The sequence below is a fragment of the Dendrobates tinctorius genome, unplaced genomic scaffold (genome assembly GCF_039654945.1).
Source record: "Dendrobates tinctorius isolate UK_male_01 unplaced genomic scaffold, ASM3965494v1 ptg000309l, whole genome shotgun sequence".
Taxonomy (NCBI): domain Eukaryota; kingdom Metazoa; phylum Chordata; class Amphibia; order Anura; family Dendrobatidae; genus Dendrobates; species Dendrobates tinctorius.
The window spans coordinates 3,870,450-3,891,468 of NW_027361976.1; the positions used below are offsets into that span (position 1 = coordinate 3,870,450).

The window sequence follows — 21,019 nt, forward strand, 5'->3', positions numbered from 1 at the left end:
AGGAAGGTAATGAGCCTGATTATCAGGCACCTGAACCTGATGAGGATGACTGGCTGAGTGGAGTCACGGACTGGATATAAGGCTGCCGACGCCCTTCTGCCCTGCGGGTGATTTCTCTGTGGACTTCTAGGACACCAGTCTGATTCCTGCTCCTCTAAGCTAAGTTTTTCTGCTTTGCCTGTTTGCATTAGTGTTTTGTTTTTGTTTTTCCTTGCTTTTCTGGATTCTGCCATTCCCTGCTGGGGTGAGCTGAATCTCCTTTTGCCTGTAGCTCTGTCTTCAGAATATTCCTGTGTACTGACATAGCTTTTTTGAAGCCTAGCGTCTTCAGGGCCTTTTTCACTGTCAGTCTGTTGGCTCTTATTTTCATAGGGTTTTTCACGGATTGCAGACAGCAGCCTTCCTGTCCTTGTCTATCTAGCTAGATTGGGCCCCGTCTTTGCTCAGTCTATCTTTCTGCCTGTGTTAGTGTTTTCATCTTGCTTCACCGTCATTATATGTTGGGGGCTGCCTATTGCTTTGGGGTCTGCTCTGGGGCAGTTTAGTTTTCCCCTTTCTTTCTTTAGGCCTAGCTATTTCTACGGCTGTGATCGAGGGGTCTACGGCATCGTAGGAACCCCCCACGGCTACTGCTAGTTGTGTTGATAGGTTCAGGGGTCTGCAATCCGATAGCTGCCAACTTCTCTGGTTTTCTGGACTTAGCTAGCATTTCTGTTTTTGCCTCCTACGGTGACTCAATCATAGCAGTAAGCAATAAAGGCTCTCTCTGGCAGTTGACCACAACACACAACACAGTTCCATTCCAGGTCAGCAGAGGGGGCTCTGAACCAAAACTGGGGGAAGAGCTACTCTCTGGGGGCCAGGAAGGGAGAATTAAGAGTTTGTGTGAGGAGGACAATGTGTGTGGACGTGAGGAGAAGACCTGGGAGACTGAGCAGAGAGTTGAGGCTCATTCCCAGCTAGAGCGCATGATCTGGAGCCTGGTCTCCAAGGTTGTATGGATACTGATGGTCCTGCAACAGAAACCAGAGGAATAGGAAGCTGTAAATGCTCTATTCCCATCTAAGACTCGGAGGCACAACAGTGACATGTGAGCCAAAGGAGATAGAAGGCTACAGCTGTCTGCCATACGAGGGAGTTCTAAAGAGAATAAGCAAGTGGAACTTCAGTATAACACCATACTGCAAGTACCTAAAAATAAGCACTAGAGAGGAGACCACACATCCCGTCTGACAGAGAGATTCCTTAGTTGCTTCCAGGCTAATCCGTTTCTGTGCCATCTGTAATCTGGACCCTGGACTGCACTTACAAAGTAAAGGTAAAGAAACTACATTCCGCTGTGTCCTTGCCTTCTTTCTGCAACTTCTCCAGCACTGCTACATCTCTGTGACACACTGCACTCTCTTCCTCAACCCCTATTCTCTTCATCTACTCTGCCCTGGGACTACAGCCCTACCTGTGGAGGGCTATAACATCACTGCTGCACCCCACCATCTGTCCTAGAGGATCTGTCTGCAGCGTCGGCTTAACACCTCCCTTGCCAAACACCACAGGTGGCCTCACAAATCACTCATAAACTTTACTCCACCACTCAACCCCTTTTACATGGGCGCCCAGGGCCACGGACCGGGTCACCGCTGCTGTGACACCTCCCTCTGAGAGACCGGCCCGGTACCGAGTACCCCACAGCCCTGGGAGGGCGACCCATCTTGGCGTCACGAACAGGATTTACGGAGCCCGGCGTCCGCGGATCCTGTGTGCCAGCGATTGTGTTGTGTGCATTAGACTGTTTGTACCTTTGCCGCCATTATCCCGCTGCTTGGCGCGCGCGGGCACCCAAAGAGGCGGGCCGTCGTGGGTGGAGCTAGCCGAAGAGCGCGAAGAAGTGAAATGCTGCGCGGGAAGAGAGCAGCGCGCGAGAGGTGGGAGGAGCAGAGGCCTGCAGCCCCAGCGTCCCCCGATCAGCCAACCGGTAAGCCAGCCCATCCCAGGGCCTGGCCCAAAGTTAACTAGGGGGGAAGAGAATGTCTGAGGCACGCGCAGACGCGGTGATGGACACAGCCGCCGACCCCCCCAGCGCCACAAGCTGCAGGGCCCAGCGCAGCTGCGGCTCCCATAGCGCCGCTGCATCCAGCAGCCAACGCTGCCTCCACAGCGCCTCAAGAATCAGCGCCCACCGCAGCGGTCCCCATAATGCTGCTGTCTATGCCCTACATACCGGGAGCAGCCTGGCTACCGCAGTATTCAGGGGAGTCACATACCCTGAGTGAATTTAAAGAGCGACTGTGCAGTTTGTTTGAAGTGTATCCTTTGTCTGAAGGCCAGAAAGTGCACATCCTTATAGGGCAGCTAACTGGTGCAGCACAGAGGGAAATAAAAGCCTGGCAGGACACTGATAAACAGACTGTTAAAAGAATTCTGGCCAAGCTAAAGGGGGTTTTACACATAGCGATATCGCTATAACATCACCGATTTTGTGACGTTATAGCGATATCGCTATGTGTGATACTTACCTCCGACCGGCTCCCCCGCTGTCCATCGCTGATTGCACAAGACTGTCCGGCTCCCTTTCTCGTCGTCAGCTTCCTGCTGTGACGACGAGCGACGCGTGGAGGTGGGCGGGAGGACGTCAGGATCGCTGTGTGTGAAAGGTGAGTATCGTGCGCTGCGTCGCTGCTGCATCGCTGTGAGGTCTGCCTGTGTGGCAGCTCACTAGTGATCATTTAGCAATGCACCCGCGATCCTGACCGAGTCGGATCGCTGGTGCATCGCTAAATGTGAAGGGGCCTTAAGCACCTTTGACACCCGTCCTGCAGCTGAGATCAAGATGAGATTCTTTGGATGTAAGCAGAGACCACAGGACAGTATACAGGACTATGCTCTTAACCTGCAGGAGGTGCTGCGAGCCATCAAGCAGATTGATCCAGACAGTGTGAAACATGGAGACAGACTGTTAAAGGAGCAGTTTATTGAAGGACTCTTATCCAGCACCCACAGAGCACAGCTACGCATCATAGCCCTACAAAACTCTGATCTAGACTTTGCAGACTTCAAAGACAGGGCTATTCTGGTGGTGCATGAACCAAATGTCAGCCATCCAGCACCCCTAGGTGCCCAGCGATCACATACCACCAAGAGGCAGCATCTTTCCCTCTCAGCCCTGCGGAGGATGATGCACAGACTCTGGATAAAGATCCGTCTGAAGACCTGCGTCTTCAGGTCCTGGAGTTGACCAAAGGTATGGCTGCACTTGCTAAAACTGTGCAGTCCCTGCAGGTGTCCTCAAAGGAGAAGATCCAGCTGGCTTCCAGTCCAGAGAATGTCCCGTGGCTACGGAAGAAGAGGATCCCACCACTTCGAGGGAGAAACAACGATCGCTATGACCAGGACGGACGTCCCATCTGTCGTCCCTGCCACAAGGCAGGCCACATCGCAAGATTCTGTTATTTAAACGAGCAACCCCTGGGGCAGAGGGCCAACCCCCAGGAGTAGGACCACAAGGCCCAAAGAACTGGCGAGCCAATTATGTTGGAGGACGACTGGTCTGCCCAGTGGTGATTGATGGCATCCCCATGAACGCTTTGCTGGACACTGGCTCTCAGGTGACAGCTATGCCATATATCCTTTACAAGCTGTATTGGGCTGACTCTGAACTTACTCGCGGCCCAAGTGATGAGCTGACAGTAGTTGCCAGCAATGGTCAGTCTTTGCCGCAAGTAGGATGTAAAGAGATTACCATTAAAGTGGGTCGAGTAGAGTTAAAACCTCAAGGTCTGATAGTTGTAGACATTGATCGACGAGCATGTAACCCAATGATGACTCTAGGTACCAATGTGATTGAAAATTGTCTTTCCGAGGTTATTGTTTTGTTGCAACAGGTAGCCGAGACTGCTGGTTCCATTGAACAATGAGTCCTGCAGAAGGAGATCAAGGCCCTGATGCAAAGACAGCAGGTGGAACTGTCTGGCGGAGAAGTTGGCAGCGTCTGTGAGTGATTCTTTCCCCATTGCGATACCCTCCAGATGTGAAATGTTAATTTGGTGTCGGGCAGCCATAGGCCTCAGAGGAAAAGATTACCAAGCATTGGTAGAGCCAGTGTACTCTGATAGCCGACCCACTGTCCTGACAGCCAGAGGGGTAGTTGATGTCCGCAAAGGGAATGAAGGAGGCTGGGGTGATCAGAGACAGTTGTAGCCCCTGGGCAGCTCCAATAGTCTTTGTGAAAAAGAAAGATGGTACCATGAGAATGTGTGTTGAGTACAGAAAAATTAACAGCATTACACATAAGGATGCCTACCCATTACCCAGAATTGAGGAGTCATTAGCTGCACTTAAAACTGCTAATTATTTTTCCACCTTAGATCTCACTAGTGGGTATTGGCAGGTTCCTGTGGCAGAGGCAGACAAGGAGAAAACAGCATTTACTACCCCAAAGGGTCTCTGTGAGTTCAACTACATGCCATTCGGGCTCTGCCCCGCCCCAGGGACATTTCAACGGCTAATGGAGTGCTGTCTTGGACTCAAGAACTTTGAGACAGTCCTGTTGTACCTTGATGATGTCATTGTTTTCTCCAAGACTTATGAAGACCATCTGAAGCACCTGGCTGAGGTGTTTGAAGCCTTGTCCAACTTTGCCCTGAAAGTGAAGCCTTCCAAATGCCACCTCCTGAAGCCCAAGGTTCAGTACCTCGGTCATGTAGAGTGCAGAAGGTGTGGCACCGGATCCTGACAAAGTCACAGTCATCCGGAACTGGCAGAAACACAGCAATCACCATGAGGTACGTCAATTCATCGGGTTGGTAGGCTACTACCGAAGGTTCATCAAAGGCTTCACTGAGATAGCCACATCTATGCAAAATCTTCTGGTGGGCCAGCCAAAGAAAGCCAGGAAGACGAGTCCTACATTTGAATGGAATGAGTAACTGGAGAGGTCCTTCACTTGACTGAAGATGGCTCTCACAGGAGATGAAGTTCTAGTCTACCTAGATTATGACCAACTATTTGTTCTGTATACTGATGCCAGCAACGTGGGACTGGGAGCAGTACTGTCACAGGTACAGAATGGCAAAGAAAGAGTGATCTCCTACGCCAGCAGGAAGCTTCGTCCCACTGAAAGGAACCCTGACAACTACAATTCCTTCAAATTGGAGTTCCTCGCCATAGTTTGGGCTGTGACTGAATGATTCAAGCATTACCTAGCTTCAGCCAAGTTTGCCATCTTCACGGACAACAACCCGTTGACTCACTTGGAAACTGTCAAACTTGGTGCACTGGAGCAGAGATGGATGGCCCGGCTGTCTAACTATGAATTCACCATCAAGTACCAAGCGGGGCACAAGAATACCAATGCTGATGCGCTATCCAGAATGCCCAATCTGCCAGATGCAGGAGAAGACCCTGAGGCACTTGAAGAAATAGTTACCTGCCTTCCACCGGCCAATTGCGGCCCAACGTGCCCAAGGAGTGAGAAACAGATGGTCTATCATGAAGCAGGCCACCCTAAATCCATTGCCTCATCATGACTGGGCAGAAACCCAAGATAACGACCCCGCAGTCCGCCTGGTGAAGGAGCAACTGTCACAAGCTGACTCACGCCCAGAGTCGGATGCTCCTGAAGAAACCCAGCAGTTGTGGAAGGAAAGAGGCAGGCTGTTCATTTATGAAGGAAAGCTGTGTTGGAGGAGTATCAATGCCCGCACTCATGAGTTGGCCTGGCAAGTGGTAGTCCCAAAGAGGGAGGCATCAATGGTCTTAGAAGCCTATCACAATAGAGCTGGACACTTCGGATGGAAGAAGTTGGAGGCCTTGCTCTGAGAGAGAGTCTACTGGGCTGGTATGAGAAAGGCCATTGAAAATTTGTGCCGGGAGTGTGGACAATGCAACCTGCGCAGAAAGGACCGTAACAGCCAGCGAGCTCCTTTGCAGCCAATAATAACCAAACAACCACTTGAGTTGGTCGCTGTTATGAACGGGTAGCCGAGGAGAAAATAAAAAAACAACAAGCTAAGAAAACGAAAGAGGTTGGTAACTATGCAGACTGCAGATCCCTGATTCTAACCACACAACTAGTAGCAGTCATGGAGCGTTCCTACGTTGGTCCTAGACGCCTCGTCACAACCGGAGAGCTACATAAGCCTAAAGCAGGAAAAGAGGAAAACTAACTGCCCCAGAGCAGACCCCAAAGGAAAGACAGCCCCACATGTATTGACGGTGAAACAAGATGAAAACGCACACAAAGGCAGGAAAATAGGCTGAGCAAACGATGGGGCCTGACTAACTAGAAAGGACAGGAAAGGAAAGACACTGTCTGCAGTCTGCCAAAAAACCCTACAAAATGTCCAACACAACTGATAGCAAAATTAACCCTGAAGTCACTAGACTTCTCCCACTATATCAGCACTCTGAAATATTCTGAGACAGAGCAAAAAGAGGCTAATCTAACAAGGGACAAAAAAAGGCAATTTGGAAATTCAGCACAGCCCAGCCGGGCTGGCTGACCACACAAAAAACTGAAAAGACCAACAAGAGCAAGTGTGAACATTAGCAAAAAACAAACTTATCTTGAAAGACTGGAACAGAGCTGTGTCCTACACCTGAGAAGCAGACTGAATCACCGGCAACAAGATAGGGCGTCGGCTGTCTTATATCCAGTCTGATACTCCAGAGATCCAATCATTATCTTCCTCACCAGGTGGCAGATCACTACCACTTAAACCAACCTCACTACCTCCCGTCACCACCAGAGGGAGAACGGAAGGGGAACTCTCAACTGGTGGAGCCGAAAATGAGCTCATAACAGGTCGCCCTGGACCATGTGAAGCTGGTCCCAAGCCGTTCAGGCTACGTTTATGCTCTTGCCATCGTTGACCACTATTCGAGATTCCTGGTAGTTGTGTCTGTCAAGGATCAAACAGCCAGAACAGCAGCAAGAGCATTCCAACAGCACTTTTGTCGACCACACGAATATCCCGAGCGAGTGCTTACAGATCAAGGCCCAGCCTTTGAGGCAGAAGTGTTCCAGGAATTCAGTAACTTGTACAGTTGCAAGAAGATCAGGACAACACCGTACCATCCACAGACCAATGGCATGTGTGAAAAGATGAATCAAGTGGTGATCGATCTACTGAAGACCTTGCCTTTGGAAGAGAGGAATCTGTGTGCCAGAAAAGTTGCCAGATCTGGTAGACCTCTACAATCACATTCCTGTGAATTCCACCAACTGCACTCCAGCCTACCTAATGAGAGCGAGGCCTGGCAAGCTGCCTATTGATTTGGATATGTGTGTCCTGACACCTGAGGTAACATCACCAGATGCTGACTGGGATACAGAACAGAAGCAGCAATATCGAAGAGTACAAGAGTGTGTAGAAAAGAGTCTAGCTCAGGCGAGACAAAAGCAGGAGAAGAACTACAATCAACATGCACCTGCAGTTCCCTTGTCACCAGGAGAACAAGTCCTAAAGAGGAAAAGAAGGATGCATAAATTGGATGACCAATGGGAAGCTGAACCTTACACCGTCTTACCATCAAACTTTGACAACACCAAAGTGTGCCTTATCAGTAAGGATGGAGGAGAAACCTCATCAGCAGTATCGAGGGATCATCTGAAACTGTGCCCTGACCAACTAAAGGACAGAATGGAAGAGCAAAACAACCTTCAGCCCATAGAGGAAGAAGAAGAAAAGGTCAGTACTGAACTCAGAGAATTCCCTGCAAATTGGACTAGAACGAATCAAGCCATAGTGGCGTGTTATGAGCTCATTTTCTCCTTCACCTTTGATGTCCGATGAACTCCCTCTGCTGGTGAAAGGAGGTAGGGAAATTGATTTGGATGGGAAAAACCTGTCATCTGAACAGGTGGACTGTGATTGGACATCCGGAATCTCTGAGTGGATATAAGGCCGCCGACGCCCTGCTGGGTTGCTGGTGATCTTCTCTGCTCTGAGCTCTGGCCTCCAGTTTAGTCCTGTCTACTAAAGCTAAGTTTTTGCTCTGTTGTTGTTCCATGAGATTTTGTCTGGTTTACTTAGTGTTTGTGTTCAGCCAACCCTGATCAGTTGTCTCTGATCAGTTGATCTCTTTGCTCTGTTTTCAGAATATACCTGAGTGCTGATATAGTGATTTTGAAGTCTAGTGACTTCAGGGCCTTTTCTATCAGACGTGTTGGACATTATTTTTGGCAGGGTTTTTGCGTGATTGCAGACAGTTGCTTTTCTTTCATGTCCTATCTAGTTAATGAGGGCCCCATCATTTGCTTAGCCTGTCTTTCTGTCTGTGTTTGTGTTTTCATCTGTTTTCACCGTCAATACATGTTTGGGGCTGTCTATTGCTTAGGGGTCTGCTCTGGGGCAGTTTAGATTTCCCCTTTCTTTCTTTAGGTTTATTTAGTTCTCCGGCTGTGAACGAGGTGTCTAGGACCACCGTAGGAACACCCCACGGCTACTGTTAGTTGTTGTGAATAGGATCAGGGGTCTACAATCCGCTAGCTACCAACCTCTCTGGTTTTCTGGACTTAGCTTGTATTTTTGTTTTTTCCTCCTCCGGTGACTCATTCATATCAGTGGTGCCAGTTTTGACCTTTCCCCAACTGGTAGTGCATGAAGTGACTCAAGACCACCCTGAAGACCAGCAAGTACAGGTAGCAGATGCCACACCAGCAGTGGAACAAGAGAATTCTCACCCTGCCAGTGGTGAATCTGTCATGCTCACAGTGAGTAGAAGTGGTCCTAGGAAATCTAGTATCCCTGTGCTACGCAGAACCACCAGTAGTGTAGCCAGCACAACACACACTACAAGTAGTTAGCACAAGGCATCCAGTAAGGTCCCCAACAACACCAGTGCTACGTAGGTCTGTCCGTAGTACCTAAGGTATTCCACCCCTCAGGTTCCGCATATAGATAAATTTTGTAAATGTTAATCTGTAAATATGCAATGTTTCAAGTTTTGTGCCTGCAGAGACTCTGAAACAAAATAAAATATCCCAAAAGTCTTACAATGGACAGCTGGACCACAGGACTATGTGTGATCAAAGCTCTACTTGTAAATAGTTTACCTACTTGATCAGGAATTGCACCATGGACATTGACGCTTGGACAGATCGTCATCAGGACTATTTTTGAGCTTTGGGTTTTTCTTTTTTTGTGTTTTTGTATTTTTCACTTTTGGAAATCTTGTTATATTTATAATTGTTTATATGTTACATGTTTCTCTTCAGTCCGGGAGTACTGAATTGCAGTAGGGGGGAATGTGGCGCCCCCAGGAGTATGGTCGCCACAGTGGCATTGCCTTCCACCTAGGGAGTGTTATCTCATGCTTGGAAGCAATAAAGGATCTCTCTGGCAGTTAACCACAACACCGTTCCATTCCAGGTCAGCAGAGGGGGCTCTGAACCAAAACTGTGGGAAGAGCTACTCTCTGGGGGCCAGGAAGGGAGAATTAATAGTTTGTGTGAGGAGGGCAACGTGTGTGGACGTGAGGAGAAGAGCTGGGAGATTGAGCAGAGAATTGAGGCTCATTCCCAGCTAGAGCGCATGATCTGGAGCCTGGTCTCTATTCCCATCTAAGACTCGGAGGCACAACAGCGACGTGTGAGCCAAAGGAGATAGAAGGTTACAGCTGTCTGCCATACGAGGGAATTCTAAAGAGAATAAGCAAGTGGAACTTCAGTGTAACACTGTACTGCAAGTAACTAAAAATAAGCGCTAGAGAGGAGACTACACAACCCGTCTGACAGAGAGATTCCTAAGTTGCTTCCAGGCTAATCAGCTCCTGTGCCATCTGTAATCTGGACCCTGGACTGCACTTACAAAGTAAAGGTAAAGAAACTACGTTCCGCTGTGTCCTTGCCTTCTTTCTGCAACTTCTCCAGCACTGCTACATCTCTGTGCCAGACACTGCACCCTCTTCCTCAACCCCTATTCTCTTCATCTACTCTGCCCTGGGACTACAGCCCTACCTGTGGAGGGCTATAACATCACTGCTGCACCACACCATCTATCCCAGAGGATCTGTCTGCAGCGTCGGCTTAACACCTCCCTTGCCGAACACCACAGGTGGCGTCACGAATCACTCATAAACTTTATTCCACCACTCAACCCCTTTTACATGGGCGCCCAGGGCCACGGACCGGGTCACCGCTGCTGTGACACCTCCCTCTGAGAGACCGGCCCGATACCGAGTACCCCACAGCCCTGGGAGGGCGACCCACACTGTCCTGCTGTATTCGTCCTCAGCCCTACTCTCCAGCCGCGTCCCACTTTGCTTCTTCTTGATTGGTTGGTGTCCCACTCTGCTGCTTCGTGATTGGTTGGTGATACACACACACACACACACACACACACACACATTCAGATTTATATAGATATATATAATATATACCCGCTGATGTGCTATGATTTTTAGCCAGTCAGTATTGCCAAGAGTTTTTCAGCATTGCTGAGTGAGAGCAGCTGAAAAATATAGCTGTCTTCACAGTGAACCTGCCAATTTTCCCTCCTACCCACTAGTTGTAGTAGCTCTTAGTACCACTGGTCTGACCAGGGATTCTGCCATTGGTGGAGTTTGAGTTCTTGTAGACTGTCTAGATTTTGCTTAGGATTAATGGGAGCCCTAGCTGGTGCAGTGAAACTTTGTAATCTCAGAAGTCTAGAAAATGTTGATAATGTTGCCCATGAGATGTGTCTTTGAGTACATTGGAAGCTAGAACAAATTGTCAGGATTGGTTTTTGGTGGTCAGGATTGGGTTTTGCTCAATGGTTTGGTGTAAATTCTAATTAGGTTTTTCTTTTTATAGTTTATAACGTGTATAGTTGCAATAAAAAGCACATTTATTGCGCAGCAGTCACTAGACATAAATATAGATTTTTGTTAGTATCCTGCTAATCATGTAATGTGCATATCGACATTCTGACTCTCACATTACATATGAGTCAAGGAAAAAGCTGAGTTGGGCATTTTTACAAATTCATCTTTGTAATAACTAGGAAAATGTAAGTGTACTTTTTTGCAGCAATAGTGCTGACTTATAGAGAAGCTATTAGCAGAACCAAGAGATTAATTCAGATTACAGTATTATTTGAGAAAATGATATTAAATGATTCACAGGAACAAAAATACTAGCTAAACCAATTAACACTGCCAGTAGCATTGCTATTATCAGGAAAAATTACGGTATACTTCAACAAATAAACCAAGAAGAAACTCCATATAAATAATTTGAGCGACAAAGAGGAGTGCTGACTTCAAAATGTAATGCAAACAAATTCATTTATTGAGAACAATACATGTAAATATAAAAAATGTAATACAGCAGAGGTGAGCACACCAGGATTCCTAGATACACCCTGGGACCATATTAATCAGGGGTCTATACTGATCAGAAACCAGAGAGCAAGATATATAATCTAATACCCTATAAATTCATAGTAACTGGTTATATCCAAGACATAAATGATAAAGTGCATAAGTCACACAGTCTTCACGATCAGATCATCATAGCTTACCCTATTGAAAAAGCTGCACACGAAACGCGCGTCTGGGGATTCCCTGTGGACCGTGCACTTGGATCTCACTATGGGTAAGCTATGATGATCTGATCATGGAGACTGTGTGACTTTATCATTTATGTCTTGGATATAACTGGTTACTATGAATTTGTAGGGTATTAGATTATATATCTTGTTCTCTGGTTTCTGATCAGTATAGACCCCTGATTAATATGATCCCAGGGTGTATCTAGGAATCCTGCTGTGCTCACCTCTGCTATATTACATTTTTTATATTTATATGTATTGTTCTCAATAAATAAATTTGCTTGCATTACATTTTGAAGTCCGCACTCCTCTTTTTCTTGCTCAAATTATTTGAGAAAATGTATACCAGAACTATTGTGGTCAGTTGTACACGGTTGATTTGAGAATCCTACTGCTCTGATGTAATATGGTGCCTCTATAAAGTTCTAACGATACGATTAAGGGTTCGGATCTTTGCACTATGTGGACCTGAACATTTTTTTGGCCTCCTCATGTAAACAGTTGTTGAGTCTGTTACCTTTTTTAGTGTGGCGTCTTCTGACACAGGAGATGGAAGCAGGCAGCAATCTGTACTTTTTCAGCACAAGTAACAGTACAGATCCTGATGACGGTCCAACCGGCCACGAGCATTGCTCTGCTGTCATCCATCAGCTATGTTATTTACTGCTCCTTGTTTATTCCAAGTCCTGTACTTAGAAGAATGCTGAGTATAAACTCCCTTCACATGCTGCAGCTGCCTTGTAAATGTCTGTGTTACTCCCCAGTATTTTCCTATATTTCATTCTTTTAAGTTACCCTGCCAGAAGAATACAAAATACATGAGAAAATGTTTGCAGACCAGATTGTGGTAGATGTAAGACAAGACCAAGCTGAGCGTTCAACACTTGTTTATGCTGAGCCTCAATTATGGCTCTTTACAAGCTGACAAGTGAAGTGAAAGGCAGGGAACTTCAAGGAACGAAGGGATGCCGCTTGTATATAGATCGTGAGTGTATTCTAGCACTCGTGCATAACCTGGGTACCTCTGATCTGCAGAACAGCCTTCTATTCATGTGATATAGTCCAGGAACATCCTTGTGATGTCACTGAAATCCCGCTTCTGTTTTCAATCATTCTGTAGGATTTCCCAAAGATGGTGTTTCATTTTTCCTATAAATTACTACAGTATAGGGCGCCAACTATTGAAAAATTACTAACCGTCAGTGGCGTAACTAGAGACCTGTGGGCTCTAGGACAAACTTGGCCCTGTGTTCCAAAGAACAAGATACCGAGCTACCACTTGATTTGCCTAGATCAGTCGTTTCTTGTAAGTCTTCTACATCCAGTGATGTCTTTTCTGATTAGAGTTGTTTTCTTGCCTATTATTTGTCATACAGTCTAGGCCTGTGTTATTTCATGGGTAAAATTGTAAAGTATTTGTAAAAGAGAGGAACTTTGCAATTTACTTGTCACTTCAAAGTCATCTCAAATCTCAATAAGCGAGTGATTTTTAATTTTGTTCACTGCACGTTACTTTCTAACATGGGTCGCCAATTGTGCTCTGCTCTTTCCAATAGAGTTTGTAAGCCGTGCTCTGAAGCGGTCCAGATAACTCAATCAGACTTTCAGCTTTCAATCCAGCCAGGCCTAGAGACACTGAGACAAAGCTGCGGCTCCAGTAACGGAGAGCGCACCGTTCAGGCCTGAAACACAACAGCGCTGCTTGTCCTGACTGTTGGTCGATCATCATGTGATCGCTTACAAGATCTTACATTTGCAATGTCTTTCAGTATGCACACACAGTACTTTAATAGCTGCTGCTGTGTAATGGTTCTCCTCCCTGCATTGCTGCATCATTTAGATTAATGCATTACTCAACACTCATACAGACTGGTATGTGTTCATTGTATTTTATTTTCTGCTGCAGCTAATTAAAGGAAACTTGTCTTGTAAAAAAAAAAAATGCTATTAACTTTCAGATAAGGGGTTAATTTGCAGGTTAATAGCATTGTAAAGCCATGCGGCCGCTGCACTGGAGACAGTCTGCCGGGAGGAAATGATCAGTCAGAGGCGCGGCTTCAGTCACTATTCGGTACATAGTGAGCGGCGGCTGTGACCACACTCCGGCATGGACTGACAGCTGGCTAAGCAGTGCTTCAGCACAGAACTGGCTGTCAGTGTTAGAAGGTGACGGAGGCCGTCATATTCTTCTCTCTCTTTGGACATTGTTTACATTTTATGCGTGCGGTTCCAGAGCGTTTATAAGTATTAATGTGTTTATGTACTGCAATGTGAATGTATTTGATATGTGTTATGTACAGAATTTGGGATAGAATTGAAGGTAGTATAGGACAATAGTGGGATTAGAATAGAGGGGGCATACTAGAGATGGGGAATAGGAATATTAACTTGGGTATAGTCAGCATAGGGGTTTTCCAGACTGGGAGGAGTTATAGTAGTGTAGCGTAGAGCAATAGAGTACAGTGCAGACACTTCCTGGTTAGTGAACAGAGCCCGGTTAGCCTTGCCCAGGGCAAGAATCAGTTGAGTTGCAACTGTGAACAGGGACAGTCTGACAACCGTGGGGATAAGGTTGCTTTGGCAACAAGGGGCCCCAGGCTGAGTGTAATGAAGGTGGTCACCAGCTAAAGCAGGACCATTCCGAGGAGGATCCAAAGCTTACGGCAGGGATTAGGTGAAGCTGATATGGCAAGTCTGATGCCCTTGAATTTCGATGCCGGACCAGGGGAGTGGCAGGAAGCTGGTGGGCCTAAAGACACAGACTGGACAGAGATTGTCCAGGAAAGTGCAGTGATTGCTGAAACAAGATGGGGATTGTCCAGGAAAGAGTAGGGATTGTCCAGAAAGAGCAGTGAGTGCCAAGACGGGACAAAGATTGTCTAGGAAGAGCAGTGATTGCCAAGTCGGGACAGGGATTGTCCAGGAGGAGCAGGGATTGCTAGGAAGACAGGAAAATCCTGGAAATGTAACCTGAAAGATGAGAAAAATGAGTTATATTATACTCACCCATGGGCGGTCCGGGTTCAGTTTTGGTCCGATGGGTGTCGCGGTCCTGTCCGGCGCCTCCCATCTTCTAACGATGACGTCGTCTTCTTTGCTGCCTGTTGCGGCTCCTGCGCAGGCGCACTGCTCTGCCCTGTTGAGGGCAGAGCAGAGTCCTGCAGTGTGCAGGTGCCGGGAGAGGTCCGGTGACAGGCAGCAAAGAAGAAGACGTCATCGTTAGAAGATGAGAGGCGCCGGACCGGACCGCAACAACCATCGGACCAAAACCGGACCGTCCCTGGGTGAGTATAATATAACTAATTTTTCTTATCTTTCAGGTTACATCGGGGGCTTATCTACAGCATTACTGAATGCTGTAGATAAGCCCCTGATGGATGTGCCGGCATCTGATAGGCGAAAAATGGGGTGACAGATTCCCTTTAATGTTTCAAGTATCTAAAAGGAAACCTTGCGTAGTGTCCAGGTTTGTAGCTGATTCTGTTCTTTGTGTATATACACACACAAAATGACTTTAAACCCAGTGCACCTTCCCACCTGCTTGTTTTCCATCAATCTCCGCTCCTTCTTTGACAGCTCTGGCCTCATAGAACTAAAGAAGGACAGAAATAGGTGGGAACTTGACTGATTGTCTCCACCATGATGCACAGAGTGTCTGTACTTGGTTTGAACAGTCCTTCTGGGCTGATAGTCACTTTAAGGCCACGTTCAGTATTTGGTCAGTATTTTACCTCCATATGTGTAAGCCAAAGCCAGGAGTGGGTGATAAATACAGAAGTGGTGACGTGTTTCTATTATGCTTTTCCTCTCACTGTTCCACTCCTGATTTTGACTTACAAATACTGAGGTAAAATACACACCAAATACTGAATGTGTGAATGTGGCCTAAAAGGGATCATGCTGCCCATAGACTACACAGCATTTCCGGACTGGCCCGTTCCTTTTAAATGTTTTCGATATATCTGTACAGATGTTGGAGAGATCGTTGTAAAAATAAATAATTCCTCCTCTGCAGCTGTAGTTTGTAGATTCTCCGCCAGTGACACACGATCAACTTGGGAAATCTTGCTCATGAGAAGCATTTACTCTTCCTTTTTCCTATTGTGAAGATCATTTATTCAGCTGTACAATGGTGAAAGACATTGACGGTATTATTGAGTATAGAAAGTGAATCAGTAATGTAGGGGCTATTAAAACCGCTGGTGTGGCTTGCGGACAGAGCTTTATTTCAGGGACCTGTCCTCCTATTGGGAAGTCAGAATATGGGCAGTACTTTAAAAAAAAAAAAAAAAAAAAGAATACTAATAGTTTTACATGGTACCCCCAAAATAATGCCATACTACATTCGTGAGTATACTTTTCCCCAGTGCAGATATTGCAATCTCAGATCCGTATGGGGAAAAAGTCATAGAATCGGCAAGTGGGGTCAGATTTATGGACCAGTGCATGTAAATATCAGCCGGCTCCTGTAGCCATTGGCTATGTGGTCAAGCGTACTGCACCACGGACAAGACTAATTGAAGTTCAAATGCCTAAAGGAACTTGTCCTTACAGAAAACCAAGTGCTATAGGCTCTTCTTTTCCATAAAGGGGTTTTCATCACTATTGCAGACCTTGAATGGAGTGACTGGGCACACATGCTCCTTGGAACTTCTTCTTGCTTCGGATTTTTTTGGGGAGCAGGTCCGCTACAAAAACACTTGAAAGACTGTTCCTATTTATTTCTATTACAGACTACTTAAGTTTAGTTTTTTTGAGTGCTTCTTTTTTCCACTGCAGTTTTTATAAAACGATTGATGGGGAGGGGGGAGAAATGCATAGAGACTCTTTGATGGGCTGCTGATAGAATCTGCTCCAAATCAGGAAATGTTCAATCAAAAGGTTTCAAAAAGACTTTAAGAACACAATTTTTCAAAACCACTTTAGGAAATGAAAACTTCCAAAAATTCTCCATGAAGGAGTATTTCCTGAAACGGTTTCCACTTGACAACTTGTCATTTTTGTCTGCCTCCAAAAAAACCCCCTGTGTATTCACGTAGCCCAACAGATCAAATGCATGAAAGAACCATTCTGGGGTTGTGTAACTGGGAATTCTAATCGATTATTATAATTAGAGTATGTCCAAATCTTTTTCTTCATCAGGAAAAAAGAAATCAAAATTCCAGGCCTTCAAGAAATTATTTGTGAAAAAGAAAAGGAAAGAACCTACAACTCCTAGTAGAGAAAGCAACCTAAAACCCAGCCAGTCCAGTACCGATGTCAGTGCATCTGGAGCCAACACCATTGCTTTTCATGTCGATGAAGAAAAAGTGTAAGAAAATATTTGTATGGTTCGTGGATATGTTGCCACAGTCTTGAGTAAAAGTTGCTAATCTTCAATATAATTTCTGTGCTAAAGGGAATCTGTCAGCAGGTTTTTGCAATGTAATCTTGAGAGCAGCATGATGAAAGGGCTGAAACCCTAATTCCAATGATATGTCACTTACTGATTTGATTTGTAGTTTCAAAAAAAAAAATCACTGTTTTATCAGCAGAAAATTATCACTAGAGGACAAGCTATCTTGTGCCTTGTAGTCCTCATGCTCTGGGTAAGCCTGCCCCATCTCTGACAGCTTTCTATGTACATTATGCATAGGCAGAAAGCTGCCGATCAGTGGTGTGGGCGAGGTTGTACAGAGCTCCACATTCAGAGAACTGCAAGATCTACAGCAGAGAAAATAGTGATGTAGTTTTTATAACAACAAGCATCCCAGTACCTGATACATCACTGAAATCAGGGTCTCTGCCCCTACCTTATACTATTCTCAGGTTACGTAGCGAAAACCGGGTGATAATGTTGCCCCTTTTAAAGGGAATATATCGGAGATTAATTTATTTGGGGTGAAACTGATGGAGTTGTGCTTTTTTTGCAATTCTTTTGGAGTTTTGTTTTTACAGCTTTTAGTGTGTTCGTTTTTTTTTTTTGTTTTTTTTTTGCATGGTGAGCCGTAAATTTAATTGGAGCCACATTGAGAGTACACAAAGTTATGCTATTTTTTTTTCTTTTTCTTTTTTTTGGGAGCTATGGTGACTACAAAACACAATTTTGGCTGTGTTTTAATCTTCTTTTTTTTTTTTTTTTTTTTTTTTGCAGTATGGGTGAAAGGAATATTATATAGATGGACTATTAAGGACACGGAAATACCAAATGCGTGTTTTTGTTATTTTTTCATAGGTTCCTTTTTCAAATGTATTTTTCTTACTTTTTCTAATTAGCCCTCCACCCCCCACTTCCCAGGACTAAACCTGCAGTGATTTGATCTCTTGAGTTATATACTGCAATACTCTAGTAATGCAGTATATGCTGAAAATAACAATGCATCCCAGCCACAGTTTGGGCTTTAAAGGCCAAACATGGTGGTGATGGAGACATTCGGTAGGCATTGCGGGAGGCTGGGGATGTGCACTAGAATACTAGACAGAGATGGACATAAACATACGTACGTATTGATCAGAGCTTGCTCCTCATACATCCGCTATAGCGGTATGCTGGATGTCAACTTAAGAATATAACAAAGGTTTAAAGGCAGGTCATTATTTATTTTTTATCTTACTCGCACATATAGCGCCATTAATTCCACAGCCCTTTACAGACATTATCTGATGACAATTGGGATGAAACTGAATGGGAGGAAGCACAGATAAGATATTAGAAAAAACTTTGTGACAGTGATCAATGAGTGGAACAGACTGCCACGAGAGGTGGTGAGTTCTCATTCAATGGAAGTCTTCAAACAGAGACTGGACAGACATCTGTCTGGGATGATTTAGTGAATCCTGCATTGAGCAGGAGGTTGGACCAGATGGCCCAGGAGGTCCCTTCCGACTCTGATTTCTATGATAATTTTTTTGAACAAGTTTTACTGTTAAGTGTCTTATTTTTGTTTAAGCTTTTTTGCTTTTTTTTGTGTTTTTTGGAAAAAGCTATTTTGATCACAATGAGGAAAAACTTCAGTAAAGGAATTCTTAAAGAATAGACATGCAGACAACCTGAAAGAAAAGCACTGAATGAGATTTTTGAGATCCCATCCGTGTTGATCTTAATGTAAAAGGCTGTGTTTTTTTTCTGCACACACAAACGCATCAAAAACTCTACACATGAACAAGACCTAACTCTGACTGTTAAACTTAATATTACAGATTTGTCTTTCACCAGTCACATAAATCAAAGTGCTGTTAACAGAAGCTCAGGCAAAATAACTGCATCCTTAAATATGTACAAAAAAGCAAAATGAACCAAAATGTACAAGTGAAAAACTGTTTAAAAAAAAATGTATTGCAATCTTTTTTTTTTTTTTAAAGTAATTTTTACTTGTTCATTCTTAAAGGGCCAAAGTAAATATGGGGACCAAGGCAGTATCTCATGACAGTGTGTTTATTTTGGAGATGGAGAGCTCTGTGAAGGAAGATATCTCCCAGGAGTGCACTCCCGGGAAGGTGAAGGCATTACAGGTACAAGAATAAAGTATGGTTCTAAAAACCCTGTCTTTTATTTGAAGGATGAATTTCACATTTGCAGCCTAGCTGCACATTTTCTCCATCTCTTTATATGTAGTGTATTCATAGTATTCCCAAAGTCTTGTCCATTGATACTTTTTAGAAATAATGGCACTTGCTAAATAAATAATTACAACTTTCATCAAATGTGCAGGTCAATTATTTACAAATTATCTTGTCTCTTGTGACACTAAGCTGCTCGTCTATAGCGCTCTTTCATCCCCACAGCAGAAGCTAATGACCTGCCTTTTATATGTGAGCTAGCCCTAACAATGAGCTGTGTTATTGGTTAGCTGCAGCTTCAGCAGAACATACGGATAGGATCTCCACCGCAGGGCATTGTCCCCAAGAAGCTCGAGGATTCGGGGGCGCTCTCAGAAGATGATGGCTTGCCGAGGAGTCCGCCAGAGATAACCTCATTGCATGAGATTCTGGCCCAGTCATCGGGGAAAGTAAGTACATGGGCATTTATTGTCTGTCTATTTTATTTTGGGTTTATTAAAGGGTGCCACTCTTGGTTGTCCTTCGGCTTTGTGGAAACTTTTAGACTCTATAAATGAGTGACACTACTTCCTATCCCCAACCCTTTCCTAAAGGTCATAATACCCAATGTGGGGGACGGATACACTGTTGTGATAAAGGTGCATTCAATGTTAGATGGATTTCTTCTAAAATAACCTTTCCTTATGTTAAAATTCCCATTTCATTTTAACCCCATGGTAACCATGTCTTTGGATGTTGTTTTGGTGATGGGATTGTATTTCGATGGCTTTGACCCATATACTGTAGCCCATTTACCAGTACATCTGAGATTTTTCTGGCTTGTTGCATGTCTTAGGTACACAGTAATAAAACTTGTAAGCCAGGAGTGAAGCTGTTGGGAGACTGAGCATGTTCTCTAGGTGCATTGCAGTCGGCTGCTTTAGTTAGGATATTTAAAGTTGGGGCAATAAGATGTATTTTTGCCCAGGAAGGGGGGGGGGGGGGGGGAGTGTAGCTAGAACTATGACCTTAACCCTTTGGTTAAGACTGCTTTTAATTGTTTTTCCTTTTCTTAGTTTCTTATTTCTTCTTTTCCATAGAGTATGTATTGCTGAGGATTAGTTTGATAGCAGCTAAAGAAGGGTTTGTGCCTGGGTATAAATTGGGGTTCATAGCAGAACTTCATTTAGCAACTCTGCTGAGCAATAAAATTCATAATTACAAAATTAGTCTGGCCAAAGTCAATGATTGACCTTCCGTAGATGTACTTACAGGTTTCTCCCAGCATTTATGATATACCGTTAAGATGGCATACTAATTTATGTATGGATTGTCTTATATACTGTAGAGTACTACTACAGAACGATACAGATCCATATGGAAAGATCATATCGGTTGTATACTTCTGAGCCTGTGGTTGTTGTATAGATGCTATTCTGACATTTATTTAAAGTAGGTGAAAACTCAAGTTTGATAATTTAGTCCTAATTGTTTTACCTTTCTTAGTCTTCAGTCAGTGCACAGAGACGAAGCTCTATAAGTTTAGGAGGAACAGACAGTGAAGAAGATCCGGTACGTATGCTTCTGTGTAATGGTTTACAGATATGCATAAGATATGATCTAATCAATACATTAGCTAAGCAATATGTAAAGATCTAGCAAATGTTCCCTTGTCACCAAAAAACGGCAATGGGATATTGCAGCACATAAGTGTATTTTGACACCCAACTTAACTTGCATCAGCCATTGACCAATGTCCTCTTCAGTCTCATACATGAGTTAACCTTCTGTGACAAATTATTAATATGGTTCTTGAAGAGTCATGGCAACCTTTGCTAAATCAGTGCATAATTAAAACTACTTGAACGGAGCTGGTTTTATTTGAAGGGTAAGTCGGCTGCCGAACAAATATTCCTTTAGGTGACTGTTTTCTTTTCTGATACCCTCCATAGATATTCATGCTCCATTTT

At 44.7% G+C, this 21,019-nt stretch overlaps 1 protein-coding gene across 10 annotated transcripts in view; it reads left to right on the plus strand.

Moving 5' to 3' along the window:
* Nucleotides 1-21,019, plus strand: part of KIAA1210 (KIAA1210 ortholog) — a 238,566-nt gene that overhangs the window by 154,161 nt on the left and 63,386 nt on the right. For all 10 annotated transcript variants that reach the window (XM_073560975.1, XM_073560980.1, XM_073560979.1 and 7 more), the window contains 4 exons: nt 16,674-16,842; nt 18,899-19,022; nt 19,361-19,519; nt 20,556-20,621. In XM_073560975.1, the coding sequence (XP_073417076.1) occupies nt 16,674-16,842; nt 18,899-19,022; nt 19,361-19,519; nt 20,556-20,621 (518 nt within the window). The remainder of the gene's footprint in view (nt 1-16,673; nt 16,843-18,898; nt 19,023-19,360; nt 19,520-20,555; nt 20,622-21,019) is intronic.